The sequence below is a fragment of the Varanus komodoensis genome, unplaced genomic scaffold (genome assembly GCF_004798865.1).
Source record: "Varanus komodoensis strain SLA01 unplaced genomic scaffold, ASM479886v1 scaffold22, whole genome shotgun sequence".
NCBI lineage: Eukaryota > Metazoa > Chordata > Lepidosauria > Squamata > Varanidae > Varanus > Varanus komodoensis.
This window is the reverse complement of record NW_025335606.1, coordinates 15,172,561-15,190,172: the sequence shown is the minus strand read 5'-3', so window position 1 is coordinate 15,190,172 and position 17,612 is coordinate 15,172,561. Positions and strand designations below refer to the sequence as shown.

The window sequence follows — 17,612 nt, the reverse complement described above, 5'->3', positions numbered from 1 at the left end:
GCTACCTATCATTTCAGCTATAAGTTGCTTAGATGATAGCAGGAATTTTCAAGGGTGTCTGCTGTTAAGATTTAGAAGGGTGAAGACAAACACACATTTTAACTCTGCAAAAATGGTTTGAACTTGCATTGGTGGCATTCACATGGAACTCTTGGCACACTTCTCTCTTACAACTAGAAGGAATAAATCATAATCCAGATTCACTTAAGCTGAAGTTTATTTTAAGTTGTTATTCCTGGCTCACATGTTGTGACAAGCCAGGAATCTGCTAAAGTGGAAATGAAATCTGGCTGCTGCTTTTTCCTCCTAGTCCTGTGAGATGGGGGAGTGCACTAAGTGCTAAATTATTGTGTATTGTTACATGTGAATGCAGCCCATGTCTGTCTGGGAAAAAAAACCTGGCTTTGAATGCATCAACTGGTGCTCAAAGCCCACTTCTACCACACTTTGAGTGTCTCCCTTCTTAGGTAGCCGACATTAATGATCTTTTAACAGAAGTTAGAAGATGGGGAACAATTAGGGTCATATCTGTGTCACAAATTTAAACTGATTTAAACTGATTTCTTTTTTTAGAGTATTCTTGCTTTGTGTATGTGAGCCAAACTACATGTTACCCTGATCAAATAGTGACCTGGTTTGCATAACACACCAGAAACTGGTGAAAGGACTGAATGGGCAAACAAGCCATGGCAAGCTACAAAGTACCTGATCATCTGTCAGGTTAGTGGACCATCAGTGAGTCCCTGGTTTGCTTTTTCTCAGGGTGGATTTTTTTCATGATATGAAAATCTAGCCAGTGTGTAGCTTTTTTCTTTACTCTAGTGTAAGCACTCATGGCCACAATTCAGAGCAGGATCACCATGCCCTGAAAGGAGATTAAACCTTCTCTCACCATTTCTTCCCGAATTGTGCCCTGCCCCCCACCCATGGATAGGGGGGAAATAACATAAAAGAAGCCTCCAGTGATACTGAGGAAGTAGCTTGTTTTCTTTTAAACCCCTTCCCTGCTGGTGTAGACATCTGAAGAAAAATTGGGGTGTGTGCACGTGTGTGTGTATGGGAGGGGAACAACTGTGCATACTTAGAGTAATAAAAAGCTAACTTTCAACTACATGTAATGTATAGCTCAGCTCTGTGTGTTTGTGGGTGGCTTAGGGCTCTGTAATAGAATTCTCAGTGAACTGAATGAACCACAGTTCCCAGAACAGGAGAAGCTGCATAGGTATATCCATGGGTAATATAGGATAAAAAGTGTCAGTTAGGATTCCAACTCTGACTGAAATAGTCTGTCAAACTCAGTCAACTGTAGATCTATACAGTTTATATCAGACCTACACAATTTATGACCCATGATTAAACATAGCTCTTCAACTGTGTATTCTGATCCTTCTGATGCTGGACAATCCTTTCTTTTTCTATTCCCTGGCAAGCAACAAAACCAGGCACTTTCTTGAACTTCTGGTAGGCTGTTAATCATGGCTGGAGGGCTACATTCAGTGGTGGGTGAATCACAGCTTGTGTAGGCTTGATCTAGTTAGATCAGTGGAATGTTCCAAGTGGTTTGATCCAAAGGGAGCTGGATGCTCAGTAGGCATTTCAAAAGCCCACACTGATGTGGTACCAACAGTTTAATCTCCCACACAACAACATAATGAACATATAGTTTCTGTTTCAAAGTGCACGTGTGTGCTGTATGTATGTGTCTGGGTACACACACATATATACATATATTAGAACTCTGATCCTGGAAAAAACAGTGTGCATGGGCAACAATACTTGTGTTAGGTAGTAACCCAAAGAGAAACTGTAAAATTACACATGCACAGAGGTATTTGCAGGTCCATAATCTAGGAAATCAATGGGTCTTGAAGGTGCACAGTACCAGGAAGTATTAGGCTCTTCCTGGTACCAAAATATCCCATTGAATAAAAATGAAAACATGATGCATCTGTTTACTTGGTTGGTAACAAGTGTGACCTGCAGAGAATCAGTATTTTTACTTCTACTGCTTCAACAGCAGTAAAATAAGGAAGTGATAGCTTTATACATTTCCTTTTCGCTTCTCTGGGGAATACATTAAATGTAAAACATTGACTTACAGTGCAATCTTATGCATGCCTACTTGGATGTAAGTCCCACTGAATCCAATGGGGTTTACTTCCAGGTAAGAGGTAAAGGATTGCAGTCTTAGGGCACAATCTTATGTATGTTGGCTGGAAGTTATAAGTCCTTTCTTTGTCTAAACATGCATAAGATTGCACCCTTTGTGGTATTAAAAATATGTAACAGTCATTTAACAAATCAAGACCATCTCAGGATTTCTTCTGTGCTTTGCCCTTTGAGCTTACATTATGTGAGAACACATTTACAGGACTAAAAAACTGGTACACTTTAATATTCTTGGCAATTTGATTACAATGTATTTTCCATCCTTCAGCATATCACATCACAACTTTGTGCAATGTCTGCTATTTCTTTAAATTTAAATATCAGTCATTACTAATCAGGAATATTTTTCACAAATGGCTTAACTGAACATTACAAGAAATATGAAACTGTTGTCATTCCACATTTTTCCTCGTCTTCCAAATAATGTCGAGGTGAGCACAACACGTGGCTTGATACCACTGTGGCTGGAACACTGCCTTTCCCTTACCTCATACTCCTGGCTGTGGGAGCAGGGCAATGAGCCCAGAACAATGGCATCACATTGTGCATGGTCTTTACTTGGATATTACAAGGAAGAGGAGGCAAAGAGACCTTGTGTGTGACAGTTCCAATCTCTTACAATGCCTTGGGAAGCCCCAAAACTTTTCAGTGTTGTTTGAATGGAGAGATGTAAGACAAGATGGTGTAGCATTGGACAAATTATACACTTTTCATATATCTAGTGCTTCATTTGAAACTCCCTATACCTTGGTTCACATCTTGGTTTCACTGTCTAAGGGCTTTTCATTCTCATTCTCTTGTGAAATTAGCTGGTAAGGCTTCTTCATTTCATTCTCTTCTATCACAGAATTACCCATCTCAGCATCCTTGTTCCTCAACTCGTGCCGTGATAAATGTTCTACAATTCCTGCTCCAATAGAGTCTCCCAGAACATTGGTAGTTGTACGCAGACGATCCCTATGGAACCGGTCACAATTTAAACAAGCTATTACTTATTTATTAGATTTATAGCCATTTTTTTTCTTTTAACAAACTCAAAGTAGCTTACATCATTCTCCTGCTCACAATCTTATCCCCACAACAACAACCCTGTGAGGTAGGTTGGCCTGACAGTTTGTGACTAGCTCAAAGTCACTCAGTTGGCCCATGGTCAAGCTGGGACTAGAACCCAGATTGCCAGAGTCCCAGTCCTGTGCTAAAACCACGACACCACACTGGCTCTAGATGGTTTAAAAATAGTCTTTGAAAGCATCTGCTGGATGACAGAATGCATGTGCAGATTCATTCACTGAAATTAAGAAAGGAAGATGTAATCTGTAATGTAATTCTGTGTTGGTACTGTGGTAATGAGGATACTGACTGTATGCAGAAAAAATACCAGTTCTGAAGCCAGCTAAGATGTGTATCTAATGAAAGGTACAATCCTATGCCAATTTGGACAGAAGAAGGCTTACAGTGCAGGTTGTAAGCATTTTTCTGCCTAAACTTGCATAGGATTGTATCTTAAATAGTTTGTACAGAAAGCGAGGAGAACGTGAGTTTTTAAAAATGTATCTGGATAAGGTAGTTAATTCTGCACTACTGAAGTTCTTTTTCCATAGCAGCTTTCCTTCCTCTAAAACGCCACAAAAACGGCTAGAAAACACAATGGACAAAGATGTCATGAAAAGGCTTTGCATGATCATGAGTGCACAACAAATGCCTTTTGTGGAGAAGCCCAAAGATGCTTCCAGGGCCAAGCAAAGCATCCTTACCACCATACCATGCTGGCATGTTCTGTGCATGAAGTGGCCATTTCCCAATTCCATGCAATACTTCTGAGTATTCTTATTTTTTTTTAACTATGCATCCACAGAGGAATAAACTAAAATGTTTTGTTTGCCCAAGTGTCCCCTGGTTTGCTTCATTCACTAACAGAGTGTATGCATGCATGAAAGATACTCACAAAAACCAGTCCACGGCAATGATGAGGGTGATATCGTCTGTAGGCAAACCAACAGATGTCAACACAATCACCATAGTGACCAGGCCAGCCTGAGGAATTCCTGCTGCACCAATGCTAGCCGCTGTAGCCGTGATGCTGTCCAGAGAAAGAAGATACCAAAGCAAGCATAATGGCTTTGTGTGTGTGTGTGTTTTAAATAAATGCAAATGACCCAGAAGACTCAGGCTTTAGAGCAGGGGTGGGCAGAATTTAGGGAGGTCCATGGGCCGTTTTCATGCACCCCCAGACCACCATATGACTCACATTTTCTTGCTATCACAAAAACAAAACAAAAACAACATTACACTCCACTGACCAAATTCTGCTTGGAAGCAAGCTAAATTCAGCCACTGTACCATTCGGTAGCATCTTGCTGATTTGCAATGCCAAATTGGCAGTGTTTTGGATGCCACTATATATATGGGGGCAAAAATGGTCTCTAAAAGTTGCCAGCCCTTGTACTAAAGATGGGTGGTGGGAAGGTTTGCAGGCCACATGTTAACCATCGATTTCAGATTTGGAGTTAAATACTGCGGTTTGAATTCATAAGCTAGATAAACCATCAGCTATGGTGCCTCTCTGGTTCATTTATTGGCTAATATAATAATAGTAAACCTGAGAAAGCAGTTTTAGGATACTTCATATTCCATTCCATCCCATTCCATCCCATTTATTTCAGTTCCATACTAACCAACAACAAAAGTATTCTGGACAGTTAATAAAAATTACAATTCACAAATAAAAGCTAGTAAAAGTGGAATACAAAATCTTGAAGATACTAATTTTAAAATAATTTTACAAGGATAACAATTTTACAATAAGATTACTGTATGTATGTATGCATAGAAATAATGTGCTATATTCACCAACTAGACAAACATCCACAGAGTATTTCAGACATGTACACAATGCAATGAATCCCAAATCTTAATGAATCGCAAGGAGAATTTCGTACTGAACTGATTGAAAGGCAACTAACATACAGTGATAGAGCATTAATTGAATGTCACTAAATTTAAAAATTGAATTTACCTGCCTCTTAACTGATAAATTGCAAGTACATAAACTTAGATATAGCTGCCTTTAATTTAATTTTCATGGAGGATCAAGTTATCAATGGCACTCCCCCCCCCGCCATTCCCATATGCACTCCCATGTGGACATGGGTGCAGGTAGCAGAATCAGTCAGACTGGGGAGCTGGATGTCCGGGCATGATTCCATGTATCTGGAACTTAGCCAAGAGAAGCAGAGGGAGAAGGTGAAGAAAGCACGCTGAGTTCCATTCCCCACACTGCCCACACTGCAGTGTCCATGTATACTAAGAACATGCACGGGATGGGGGAAAATTCTAGGATTGTGTCACTTAATTACTGCAGGCAGAATTATTTTAGGCAGAAAAGGGGCCTACAAATCCCAGCATGCTCCAGGCACTGCTCTGAGGAATGATGGGTAGGAGGAACAGGCATTTTCAGCAGTAACCCCACTCCTCTGTTATGGAAAACCCTCTCTGGATAGGTCAGCCTGAAACTTACTTGGTTATCTTTCTATCACTGAACATTTTAATTCTCTGGATACTCTTGCTATGTTAGTTTTAAGTAATTGTATCTTCCTGATTTTTTTAAGTGTTATTGTCTTGCTCTTGTTTTAGCCTGTGCTTGTTAATTATGTGCTTTTGATATGATTTATATGGATTTCAGATGTTACTTGTATCCTTGGCTTTTATTTGTATTCTTATAATATACTGCCCTCAGGCCTAAGTTGATAATTACATGAAATAAAAAACATTTCAGTATCAGTCCTCACAGCACCGCATGATAGAAAACTAATAAACTATGACCTCACAAACACCATTAGAAGGAAAAGCTATACTTCATGTTTTGTTTTGCTCCCCCCATTGTGGTAACACACCAGAGGCAAAATGGTATCAAAGCAATTAACAGGTGTGCCCTTAACTCACAACCATCCTGATTCAGATTTAATTAATTGTCCAATTAATTAATAATGGTTTCAACTGATTAAGCATGCAATCCTGTACATATCTACTCAGAAGTAAGTCACCTGGAACTCAATGGGCTTACTTCGAGGTAAGTGGGTATAGGATTGCCGTTCATTGTAGATGCAGAACTGTACTGTAATATGCCGATTAAACTAGTTGAAGGTGGCAGCCATACTTAATGACAAACGTATACACTGGGGATGATGATTTGCTCTATATCCATTTTAAAGCACATTTGACACTCCTTGGAATATTACTAAAGTAGGAAAAGGACATGTTATTAGTGCAGGTTTTATAAAATGAATGAGTACACTAAGGGAAATGCAATAAGAGGTGGTGGTAAAGTGTAAAGTCTCCCAGAACTTCCACCTTATTCAGCATTATGCTTTTTTATTCAGCTTCTTCTGGAATATACAATGTGCTTTCCTGGAGTCTAGTTAGTATTTGTCCCATTAACGAAAAATCTTGCTTCTAAGAGATTTTGTACACTGTGCTGTAACAGCTTTTTGTTTTGTTGAAGAACCAAGATCTAAGCACTACAGCAAGAGCATTTCCTTTTGTTTTTCCAGTACATAACCTCTAGGTGGCGCCATGTATGTCAGCATAATACAAGTACAAAATTGAAAAAAGCTGTTTCTAGCTAGAACTAAATCCTGCCGTAAGCTCCAGAAAGTCACCAAAAATGCTCTTTAGACATAAAAGCAAAACTGAAAGTCACATCATCATCTAAAGAACCCATAAACAACTGTTTCTGAGGAATGATGAACACACAATGTAGAAAAGCTTAGGTTTCTTGATGTGGCTGATAACCCTAGTGTAGCCCTCTGTCTGATGTCAGGACCTCAACCCTTTCTGACTCTGAAGAGCCCCTGAGATAAGGGGGTGATGAGGAAAGATTTTGTAAGAGGGTTGTGAAATGTAAGAAGGAACCAGAGATTTAAAAGGAAAGATTTTTAAAAATGCGATGGGACAGAAACAAAATAGAAGTGCTAAGGAAGGATTCAGAATTTTGCTTTTCAATCCATTTCCTACTGGCAGTGGCCCCAGCACCCACTGCCAGTGACTGAGCCCTGGTGCAGCTGCCTTTCAGTCCTGGATTCTACAACTATAGATAGGTTTTTAAAAATCCACCTGTCACTGTGGAACAAGCAGACTCCCTTCCTTGCAATACATTGCTTTAGATACTTAAGTTTTTTTTTTTTTTTTAAATTGAATGCTGACTGTACTTTCTTCCTGCTCTCTTTTCCCTTATTTGGTTAAATATATCATATGGTTTTCCCCCCACCCCACCCTTTTGAGGGAACACAGTTCCTAGTGAACTTGGAAGTGCCATACCATAAGCTAGTCTGAGGTCAACATTTTTCTCCCTCCCCTTCCACAGCTGGATGAACCCAGGTTCCAAGGCTTCCATCACCCCACACCACTGCTGGGGTGGAAAATGGAGCTGCATGGGAACATAAGATGACCCCACATCATGATCATCCCAGTGTCAGCTGCATCCCATCTGCTGAGGAGATGCATGGAAGTCAGAGTCTCCTTTCAGTGCAAACCAAGAGCAGATGGGGGCCAGGGAGGACGCTGGCCACACCCACTGGCATCATCTGGCCTGCCATGGGCCTGGGGAGGAATCTCCCCTTGCAACAATAGTCTGTACCCATTTTAATTCATGGGTCTAATGCTCTACACAACTCAGGGTTCTGATATACACCACAGCTACCAATTCATGTACGTATGGTGAAAGAAAAATGTTTGCCACTGTGCAGTGTCATAAACATCCCTTAATCCCACTGCAAAATAGAACAATTCCAAACTCTGGAATGTTTGTACCAACCTGATTGTGATAATCTGTCCAAAATTTAGATCCATGTTATTAACCTGCGCAATGAATATTGCAGCCAATGCCTCATACAGTGCTGTCCCGTCCATGTTAATAGTTGCACCCACAGGGAGAACAAATCTCGTAATGCGTTTGTCTACTCCATTATTCTCTTCCAAACATCTAAATGTGATCGGCAAGGTAGCAGAACTAAAAGCAGAGGGGGAGAAAGACAGCATTACCTCTCTAGAAAATGGCTGATGACTAAACATGTATTTGTGCTAATATCATGAAGTGACACATGTATCCATGATTCACCCAGGAGAAAAACCACACACAATAATGTTCTGTCTGTATGTTCTGTATGACAGTAATGTTCAAATTACCCAACAGACTATGCTTTTCAGTCTTTGAGCACTGGGCTATGAATTAATGTCCCAGACCAGTTATGGACATCTTCTGTATATATATTACTAGAAAGGAACCATGCATGTTGCCTGCAGATTTTCTCTAGTTCAATCTCTTTCATTTCAGCTGAAGGCCATGGACAGCAGACAGTATTGAGCTAAGGCTGTGAATAGATATAAAGCAACTCCAGATGTTCACCTGCTGAATCAGGAACCATGGGTGTAAAGCCAAGGTGGATGCTATTTGCATTCACTGCACTGTTTTCATAGGGACACCCGAAGAGCCATGCTGGGTCAGACTAGGGGTTCCCCTAAGCCAACATCCTGTTCACACAGTGGCCATGGAGAATCCACAAAGAGGGCACGTGCAATACACCCTCCCGCCCAAGTCCCGCAGCAACCAGTGTACCTAGGCATGCTGCCTCTGATCCCGGAGGTAGAATATGGCCATCAGGACTATCAGCCATCGATAGCCACCATGAATTTGTCCAATCCCCTTCTGAAGAGGAGTTATGATCACGTGGCTACCATTAATATGAGCACAGGAGGTGGGTAGATTGGTGGCCAAGAGATTTTGAAAGACTGCTCTGGGAACTGTTGAACGGTATTTAAAAGCATAAATAAATCCAAAAGGGGGAGCATCACTACAACCTGCAGAAGTGATTTCCATTAACTGTGTACTGTGTGAAGAAGTCCTTCTTTTTATTTGTTCTAAATCTCCCATCAATCAGCTTCATGGAATCACTCTGTGCTGCTATTTTGGGAGAGGGAGAAAATGTCTCCCTTTTCACTTTGTCCATATCATGCATGCTTTTCTGCACCTCCATAATGTCCCCTCTTACTTGCCCTTCTTCTAAGCTGAACAGACACAGATGCTATAGCCTTCCCTCATAGTCAATTTGCTCCAGGCCCTTAATCATTTCAGTTGCCCATTCTTGCACTTTTTCCAATTCTACATTATCCTTTTTTCAGGTACAATCACCAGTATTTTAAGTATGGTCCCAACACAGATTTGTGTAAAGGAAGTATGATATCGACAATTTTATTTTCAATTCCCTTCCCAACTATAGCTACCACGATGTTTGCCTTTTTCCACAGCTGCTGTTTTCTAGGCTGACATTTTCATGACATATCCATCCCTCAGCTCTCAGATCTCTTGGTCAGTTTATTATTTCAGATTCCATCAGTTTGTACTTAAGTTGGGATTTTTAAAAATTGTCCCAAGGTGCATTAGCATACTCGTGCTTACACTGAACTACATGATGCCTATTCTTCCAGTTTGGAGAGATACTTTTGAAGCTCTGCCCAGTCCCTTTTTGTTCTAAAGGGCTAAATTTATTTATTTATTTATTTATTTATTTAAAACTTTTCTAGACTGTCCCATTACCGAAGTCTCGGGATCATTTAACAATACAAAATGTAAAAAAATTAAAACACAGCATCCATTTGAAAACACAATTTAAAACAAACAGATCAAAGTGTACTTGAAAAGTCACATATTTCCTTGTCTACATTGGATAGCTGGTCATGTGTAAGTTGCTTTGCAAAAAATGACTAGAGCTGGACTGGGGCACAAGTGTGGGGGGCTGAAATAATGCCCCACACAAAGGGAAACTATCACTCAGTGACTGAGAATCAAAACTTATCCTGTGTAAAATACGATCCGAAACTAAACTTGGTTATGGATATTCTTACCTTGAAGATGTTCCCAAGGCTGTGATGAGAGCTTGCAGCAATCCCCCAATAAAGACCCAAGGGTTCTTTCGGGTAATTAAAAAGTAGAGTAGAGGAAGAACAATAATAGCATGGATGAATAAGCCAATGATAACTGTAACGGTATACATGGCAAGCTGTCCTCCAATCACACCCATATCCTCCATCTCAACAATTTTTCCAGCAATCAGAAACAAGATCCCAAGTGGTGCATACCTACAAACAAATGCCAGAGTTATGACTGAGCTCTGCTAGTGTCCAGCTATAATACCATTTCAGTGCAAAGGTATGTAGTGCTGATGTAATACATCATTATTTTCTCACATTCAGAACTCCCCTGCTGCATTCTAAAGGTTTAGAGTTTCCTTTCTAACTGTGAAGAAGATTACGGTGCAATTCTAAGTACATTTACAAGAGAGTAAGCCAGTAGGACTTTCAAGTACTGGTTATTTATCCACACTGGAAATTGGTGGCAAATATGGAAAATATTAGCTACAATGCAGCTCACTCATATTTAACCTTATATTATTTAACCTCATATGTGACCTTATATTATTCTAATCCTGGCTACATACCTTCATCCTGGAATATGATGGATATTCTTCTGGGTTTATGTAGCTCCCTCCCCAGTTTGTATCAACTTTGACAAAATCAAAGTGCCAAATATGAATGTGGTCTGGATTGGGTCCAGGGTTAACCTGATTTGAAAATGAGCCCAGAAGCAAGGTATGCAAAAACCCACATAGCTGTACACTGGTCTTACCAAACCTGGCCAGCCCCCAATGAGTGGGGAATGATAGGAGTTAGAGTCCAACACATCTGGAAGGTACCAGGTTGAGAAAGTTTTCTGTAGATTGGGCCCACTGAAATGAATTCACATTACACAAATTTATAGGCCAGGCCATCTGAGGCAGGAAGTTGCTGAATACCCATCAACCCATCATTTGCTTTTATTCCCAGCTGTGGAAAGTTCATTCCAAGTCTAACAAAAGCTTGCCCAATGTCTCTCAAGACTTGGTGGAAGTTTTGCCAAGACTTTGGTGGACCTCATATGAGACTTTGGGCAAGTGTCACAGCAGGAAAGTGGCTTGCAGGACTCTTAAGGCTACCTGCTGGAGGCAGGGGCAGGCATGGAGCCAGGGAGCAGCACAGCTGGCCATTGTTCCCTCTCCACCAGTTAAATTGTTTGCCTCATAAGATGGCCACCCTGTGAACTTGCACCAGTTCGGAAGCCAGCCTATTTTGCCAATGGTAACACGGACTGTAGGTTGAACAAACAGTTGACTTGCTGTCTCCTTACCCTGCCTCTCTTTGCTCTTATATACCAATACATCCCTTCCATGAATTCCATGCCTCCAGCTCCACATTCTGAAGGCTTCCTGAACACCCTGTATTTTCCCAGCATGTCCCTTGCTGTTCCTAATGCCTGAAACAGCTCTGAGAACTGTGTGATGTTCCACCCTTACTTCCTTTAAATCCCTCATGGAAACCCAAATGTTTCATGAAGACTTTGGCCTCCAGGAGTTGTCCTCTTCTTCATCATTCCAACGTGCTTATTCACCTGTCTCTTCCCAGCAACTGCACAAGACACCTCTGGTGGCAGGAAGGTGGACCAGGAGATGCCACCGTCTATGAGCTTGCTGCTCTCTGCCTGCCAAGCAAGCAAGCAGGCATAAGGATGAGATGGAGGGTGAGGAGCAAAGGCAGCAACTGACAATGGCACTGGAAAGAGCCTTAATACAGGAAGGGGCCCACCAAGGTTATCTTGCCCAACAGCTGTCAGAAACCTGGAGCCATCACTGAACTCAAGAGCCTAGGATATGATACTCAGTCTTCTGTCCTCCCTGCCCCCATGCTGTATTATAGAATGTGAAACCTTCAAGGCTGGATGCTACTTTCTTGCGTTCTATAAAGTACTGTGCACAAACAAAGAGCCATAGCTTTGGGGAGATGGAGAGGAACTCCACCCCATGCCAGGAATCTGCCTGGAAGCAAACACGGCTGGATAGGAATGGGGCGGTGAGGGACAGAGGAGAGGGTGGGCCAGCGAGCGGCCGCATTCATAGGGTGTGTCTCAGCAGCTGGAGGACGCCCCAGAGGAGGCTCCCTGCAGAGGAAAGATGGGTGGAGCGCCCGAACTGGCCTTTCACCACCCCCGGTCAGGTCTTGCAGTCTGCCTCCCTCCGTCTGAAGGACTGAGGGAGGCAGAAGCTGATCTCGGCCTCCTGAGGTAAGGAACTCTGCAGGGCTGCAGCTACCAAGAGGCTCGCATTCAGTACTTACCACATGATTAGTCCTACCAATCGCATGATCGCTTCATTAAGGCTATCAAAGAATTCCCTCAGTGCCCGTCCTTGTTCCTTCATGTTCCCAATCACCAGTCCAAAGCTGATTGAGAACACCACCAGTCCCAGCGCATTCACTCCATTTACAGCCCCTGGAACAGGGATTGTCTCCTTTTTCAGCTGAGTTAGGTTCTCCATTGCTTCAGACACGTTGTTTATAATGCCAGCAAGGACAGAGGTCTCATTAGAATCATGATCTGCCCTAGGTATTCGTTCCTCATAGTTTGTTTTGAACTGTCAGAGATTGGGGGGAAAAGGATTGATATTGTTTTCCAGGTATGCAGGAAACATTATTTCTAAGATCACACAGCTGATTTATTTGAAATGTGCTGAACTAAGACAAACCTTTCAGCTTCCAGGGCTCCAATTTTGTTTTTGCACAAAATGCTGTATTTTTTCTGCATACTGCCATTGCTCTACCAACAAAAATCACATGTGTATTTTGACCATTTATATACCTTTCTGAAGAAGCCATAGGGCCTATGCAGAAGATGAAACTGGTAAATCTGATCTCAGTTGTTCACCATATTTTTTCTACTGAAGAAAGGCAGGTGTGAGCAATTTCTGGGGCCCAGGGGCCAATTCCTGCCCCATTTCCCTCCACCAGCCTGCTGAATCTGCCACCCTGGCAGAAGGAAGGGCCATTTTGCCCTTTAAGGGTCTGTATGAACTCCTATACTATTGAATTTTGGCAGCAAAGCACTGAGCCCTTGGCCACTGTCACACCCCTGAATGTTCCATGGCAAATTCAGTTGGGCAGATGGTGCAAAAAAGGCCTGGAGGGCCTACGTTAGACACCTCTGTGGCACGGTGAGACAGGTAAATGGTCCTCTGTGCCATAGAGACAACATGAGCCTCAGAGGAACATGGGAAGCTGCCTCATCCTGAGCCAGAGCATCAGTCCACCTGGCCCAGCATTGTGGGACTGGCAGCAATGGCTCTCCAGGCTCTCAGGCAGGGCTCCTTCTGGCCCTGCCTGGAAATGCCAGGCTGTATCCCGGGGCGAAGGTGGATCGAGCAGCATTCTGTACCCGTCACTCCTGCTTCTTCAGGGACAATGCAACCCCATCCTCAGCGAGCTAAACAAATACCACTCTCCTTGGCCGAGTTGGGAGAGAGCAGTCCAGTTTTTTAAGAGCGTTTCTGAGCCAGACTAGCTGGCAGGCAGGTTGTCTGCTGCTGATTTGAAATGTATAGTTAGTATTCAACAGAGAGATTGCCTACAGCTGTATCAATATTTCACTAAATAGAGTTCATTTTAAAGAATGAATAACCACAAAAGGAGAATGATCAGGAAAGGATTTGAAGACTTACAAACTCTTTGTCTGGATAGACTCTGTTTCATGAGTTTTCAAAACTCAAAATGGAACCCTCCTTCAAGTACATGCTTCTCTTTGGCCTGTCTAATTCCTTCACAGTTTTTAAACATCCATTTTGATCAGATCAAAACATAATGTGGCCACAACAATAAGTTTTTCTTTCCTTAGTGACAACCTTATATATATAAAGAACAAGCTACTCAACACCACAGAGGTCTTTATCAGGTGGAAGAGTTCCATGCAAGTGAAAATATAATCTACTGCATTCTTATTTGAAAAGAGCAGGACACTATTACCTGTTTAAAGCAGGCTTCTACCAGATTCGGTGGAAACATGTTTCTGTACAAGGAGGAGGAGGAAGAGACAAAAGTATTTGAGACACAGTATACAACTTTTATCATGGTTTCAAGACCAAGCAGGGAAGGAATCAAAGTATTTTATACCATAGAAAAGTTGGTGCATATTTTTGGTTTACAAAGCAGAGGTAAAGTTTTTCAGTATCGAAGTGCAATCCACTGCACATTTATTAGAGAGCAAGCTCCACTGAACCCAATGTGATTTACACCCAACAAAACCCATGTAAGTTTTGCATGGTCACCATCCATAGCAAGATAGGAAGCTGACTCCTCCCAGGCAAGATTTCTTGTGCATCCACATACTTTGGCTGCTAGGAGCTCTCTACAGGCACAGGCACAGGTCTTTTCTGATACCTGAACTCTTTAATGGGAGATGCATGAACGATAGCAAAAACAAGTCATGTAGCATGCAACTTCCCAAATTATTTTGGGGAATGTCCCCTTCTAATGTTTGAGCAGCCACTTCAAATCTAGCAACTCTTGCCTGTCACAAGTCCAGCCTTATTACAGGCTTTATTGGTTGGTCCATAGCCAACAGTGTGTTGCCAAGTCACAGCCCACAAGCGGGCCTTCTCGGCAGTGGCACTGATGCCGTGGAACTCTCTCATGGGTGGTTTGGGAGCGAGACGCTGCTGTGAGCTTCAAAAGCCTCTCGAAAGCACATTGGTTCACCCAGTTTTCTAGGGCTTATAATGGATTGCAGCACTGAGCAATTACTGCTTTTGTTGAAATGTGAAGTTATTTATTATTTGATATCATTTTATTAATTGCTCCTATCCTATATTCTATGTGGCTTTTATGTAAATTGCTTGGACATTCTGGAGATACAGCTTAAATAAAGAAATAAGTTTTGGCTGAACAGTAGAAATATGGTTTAGTTTGATTACTGGTTTGGACTTACAGATTCAAAGTGAATTTCTCCCTTCAGAATATAATAAACAGGATTGTAAATAAATGCTCTAATTGTCTACCACAAATACTAAGATACTTTTCTACTAGAATGCTATGATAGTTCCTCACCAATAATGTATGAATTTGGTTTGAAATCTCAGTCCCAAAAATGCATCACAAAACAGGCTCATGATCAATTCATGGAAGTAATTCTCAAGATCATTGATTCTTCTACAAGTCCAGCCATAGCAAGAATTAGGAAGTTATTCAATGCTAGATTTTATAATAACCATCATAATTTATTTTGAAGGTATTTATAGGTGTGATCAAGAAACAACCTTGTAAATAAGCCCACAAAAGATGCTAGTAGGAAAAAAAATCTGCCTGTACTGGGTTTCCATGCTGGCTATGGATTAGGTGAAGTTGGACAAAGGAGGATGGAGTCAACTTCTCTCAGAGATGTTCTTTCATATGTTTTTTGGTGTTTCTCCAAGCTTAGCTCAAGGAAAGGGAAAGGGGCTAGCATGGTCTACAGCATCTCCTGGATCAAGTACCCAGTCCAGTAATGCAGCATCTTCAAATGTGTGTTGAAATCTTTAGACAGAATTTGGATTCTGTTCATGTACCATGCATCCCACTGCCTAATGGACAGCTGAGGAAAGAAGGGAAGCGAAAGGCAAGGGAGAAAGAGAAAGATACACCCAACTGAATGCAGAATTCCAGAGAATAGCTAGAAGAGATAAGAAAGCCTTCTTAAATGAACAAAGAAATAGAAGAAAGCAATAGAATAGGGAGGACCAGAGATCTCTTCAAGAAAATTGGAGATATGAAGGGAACGTTTCATGCAAAAATGGGCATAATAAAGGACCAAAATGGCAAGGACCTAACAGAGGCAGAAGAGATTAAGAAGAGGTGGCAGGATTACACAGAAGAACTATACAAGAAGGAGTTTAACGTCCCTGATAACCACAATGGGGTGGTCACTGACCTCGAGTCAGACATCCTGGAATGTGAAGTCAAATGGGCCTTAGGAAGTCAGAGCAACAACAATGCTAGTGGAGGCAACAATATTCCAGCTGAGCTATTCAAAATCCTAAAAGACGATGCAGTAAAAGTGCTACATTCAATATGCCAACAAATTTGGAAAACTCAACAGTGGCCACAGGATTGGAAAAGGTCAGTTTACATTCCAATTCCAAAGAAGGGCAATGCCAAGAATGTTCAAACTACTGCACCAATGCACTCATTTCACATGCTAGCAAAATTATGCTCAAAATCCTACAAGCTAGGCTCCAGCAGTATGTGGACCGAGAACTACCAGAAGTACAGGCAGGATTTTGAAGAGGCAGAAGAACTAGAGATCAAATTGCCAACATACGCTGGATCATGGAGAAAGCTAGGGAGTTCCAGAAAAACATCTACTTCTACTTCATTGACTATGCTAAAGCCTTTGATTGTGTGGATCACAACAAACTGTGGCAAGTTCATAAAGAGAGGGGAGTACCAGACCATCTTATTTGTCTCTTGAGAAACCTATATGCGGGTCAAGAAGCAACAGTGAGAACTGGACACGGAAACACTGATTGGTTCAAAATTGAGAAAGGAGTTTGGCAAGGCTGTATACTGTCGCCCTGCCTATTTAACGTATATGCAGAGCACATCATGAGAAAGGTGGAGCTACATGAATCACCAGTTGGAATTAAGATTGCCAGAAGAAATACCAACAACCTCAGATATGCAGATGATACCACTCTAATTGCAGAAAGTGAAGAGGAACTAAAGAGCCTCTTGATGCGGGTGAAGGAGGAGAGTGCAAAAGTTGGATTGAAACTCAACATTAAGAAAACTAAGATCATGGCATCCAGTCCTCTTACTTCCCGGCAAATAGATGGGGAAGAAATGGAGTTAGTGACAGATTTTATTTTCCTGGGCTCCAAGATCACCGCAGATGGGGACTGAAGCCAAGAAATTAAAAGACGCTTGCTCCTGGGGAGGAAAGCTATGGCAAATCTAGACAGCATACTAAAAAGCAGAGACATCACCCTGCCAACAAAAGTGCGTATAGTCAAGGCCATGGTTTTCCCAGTTGCAATGTATGGCTGTGAAAGTTGGACCATAAGGAGGCTGAGTGCCAAAGAACTGAGGCCTTTGAATTGTGGTGCTGGAGAAGACTCCTGCGAGTCCCTTGGACTACAAGGTGATCAGACCAGTCAGTCTTAGAGGAGATCAACCCTGATTGCTCTTTAGAAGGCCAGATCCTGAAGATGAAACTCTAATACTTTGGCCACCGAATGAGAAGGAAGGACTCCCTGGAGAACAGCCTAATGCTGGGAACAATTGGCGGCAAAAGAAGGGGACGGCAGAGAATGAGGTGGTTAGATGGAGTCACTGAAGAAGTTGGTGTGAGCTTAAGTGGACTCTGGGAGATGGTGGAGGACAGGAAGGCCTGGAGGAATGTTGTCCATGGGGTCATGATGGGTCAGACACGACTTCTTGACTAATAACAAGTCTCTATTGTTTTAATACAGTCAGAAATGGATATGCTGTCCAAACATATTATCATGGGTTTATTTCAACTTGTACAGTTTGAGGATGTGGAAAGACTACTTGGAGAA

General features: G+C 41.9%; 1 protein-coding gene across 6 annotated transcripts in view; it reads right to left on the bottom strand.

The window, feature by feature from the left end:
- Positions 1 to 2,921: 2,921 nt before the first annotated feature.
- Positions 2,922 to 17,612, bottom strand: part of SLC1A3 (solute carrier family 1 member 3) — a 56,690-nt gene continuing 41,999 nt past the window's right edge. For 4 of the 6 annotated variants that reach the window (XM_044431269.1, XM_044431272.1, XM_044431273.1 and 1 more), the window contains 6 exons: positions 14,047 to 14,089; positions 12,370 to 12,665; positions 10,069 to 10,302; positions 7,982 to 8,176; positions 4,115 to 4,249; positions 2,922 to 3,126 (listed from right to left, as the gene is read on the bottom strand). In XM_044431269.1, the coding sequence (XP_044287204.1) occupies positions 2,922 to 3,126; positions 4,115 to 4,249; positions 7,982 to 8,176; positions 10,069 to 10,302; positions 12,370 to 12,665; positions 14,047 to 14,089 (1,108 nt within the window). The remainder of the gene's footprint in view (positions 3,127 to 4,114; positions 4,250 to 7,981; positions 8,177 to 10,068; positions 10,303 to 12,369; positions 12,666 to 14,046; positions 14,090 to 17,612) is intronic. The other 2 variants (XM_044431270.1, XM_044431275.1) reach the window with 2 other exon arrangements.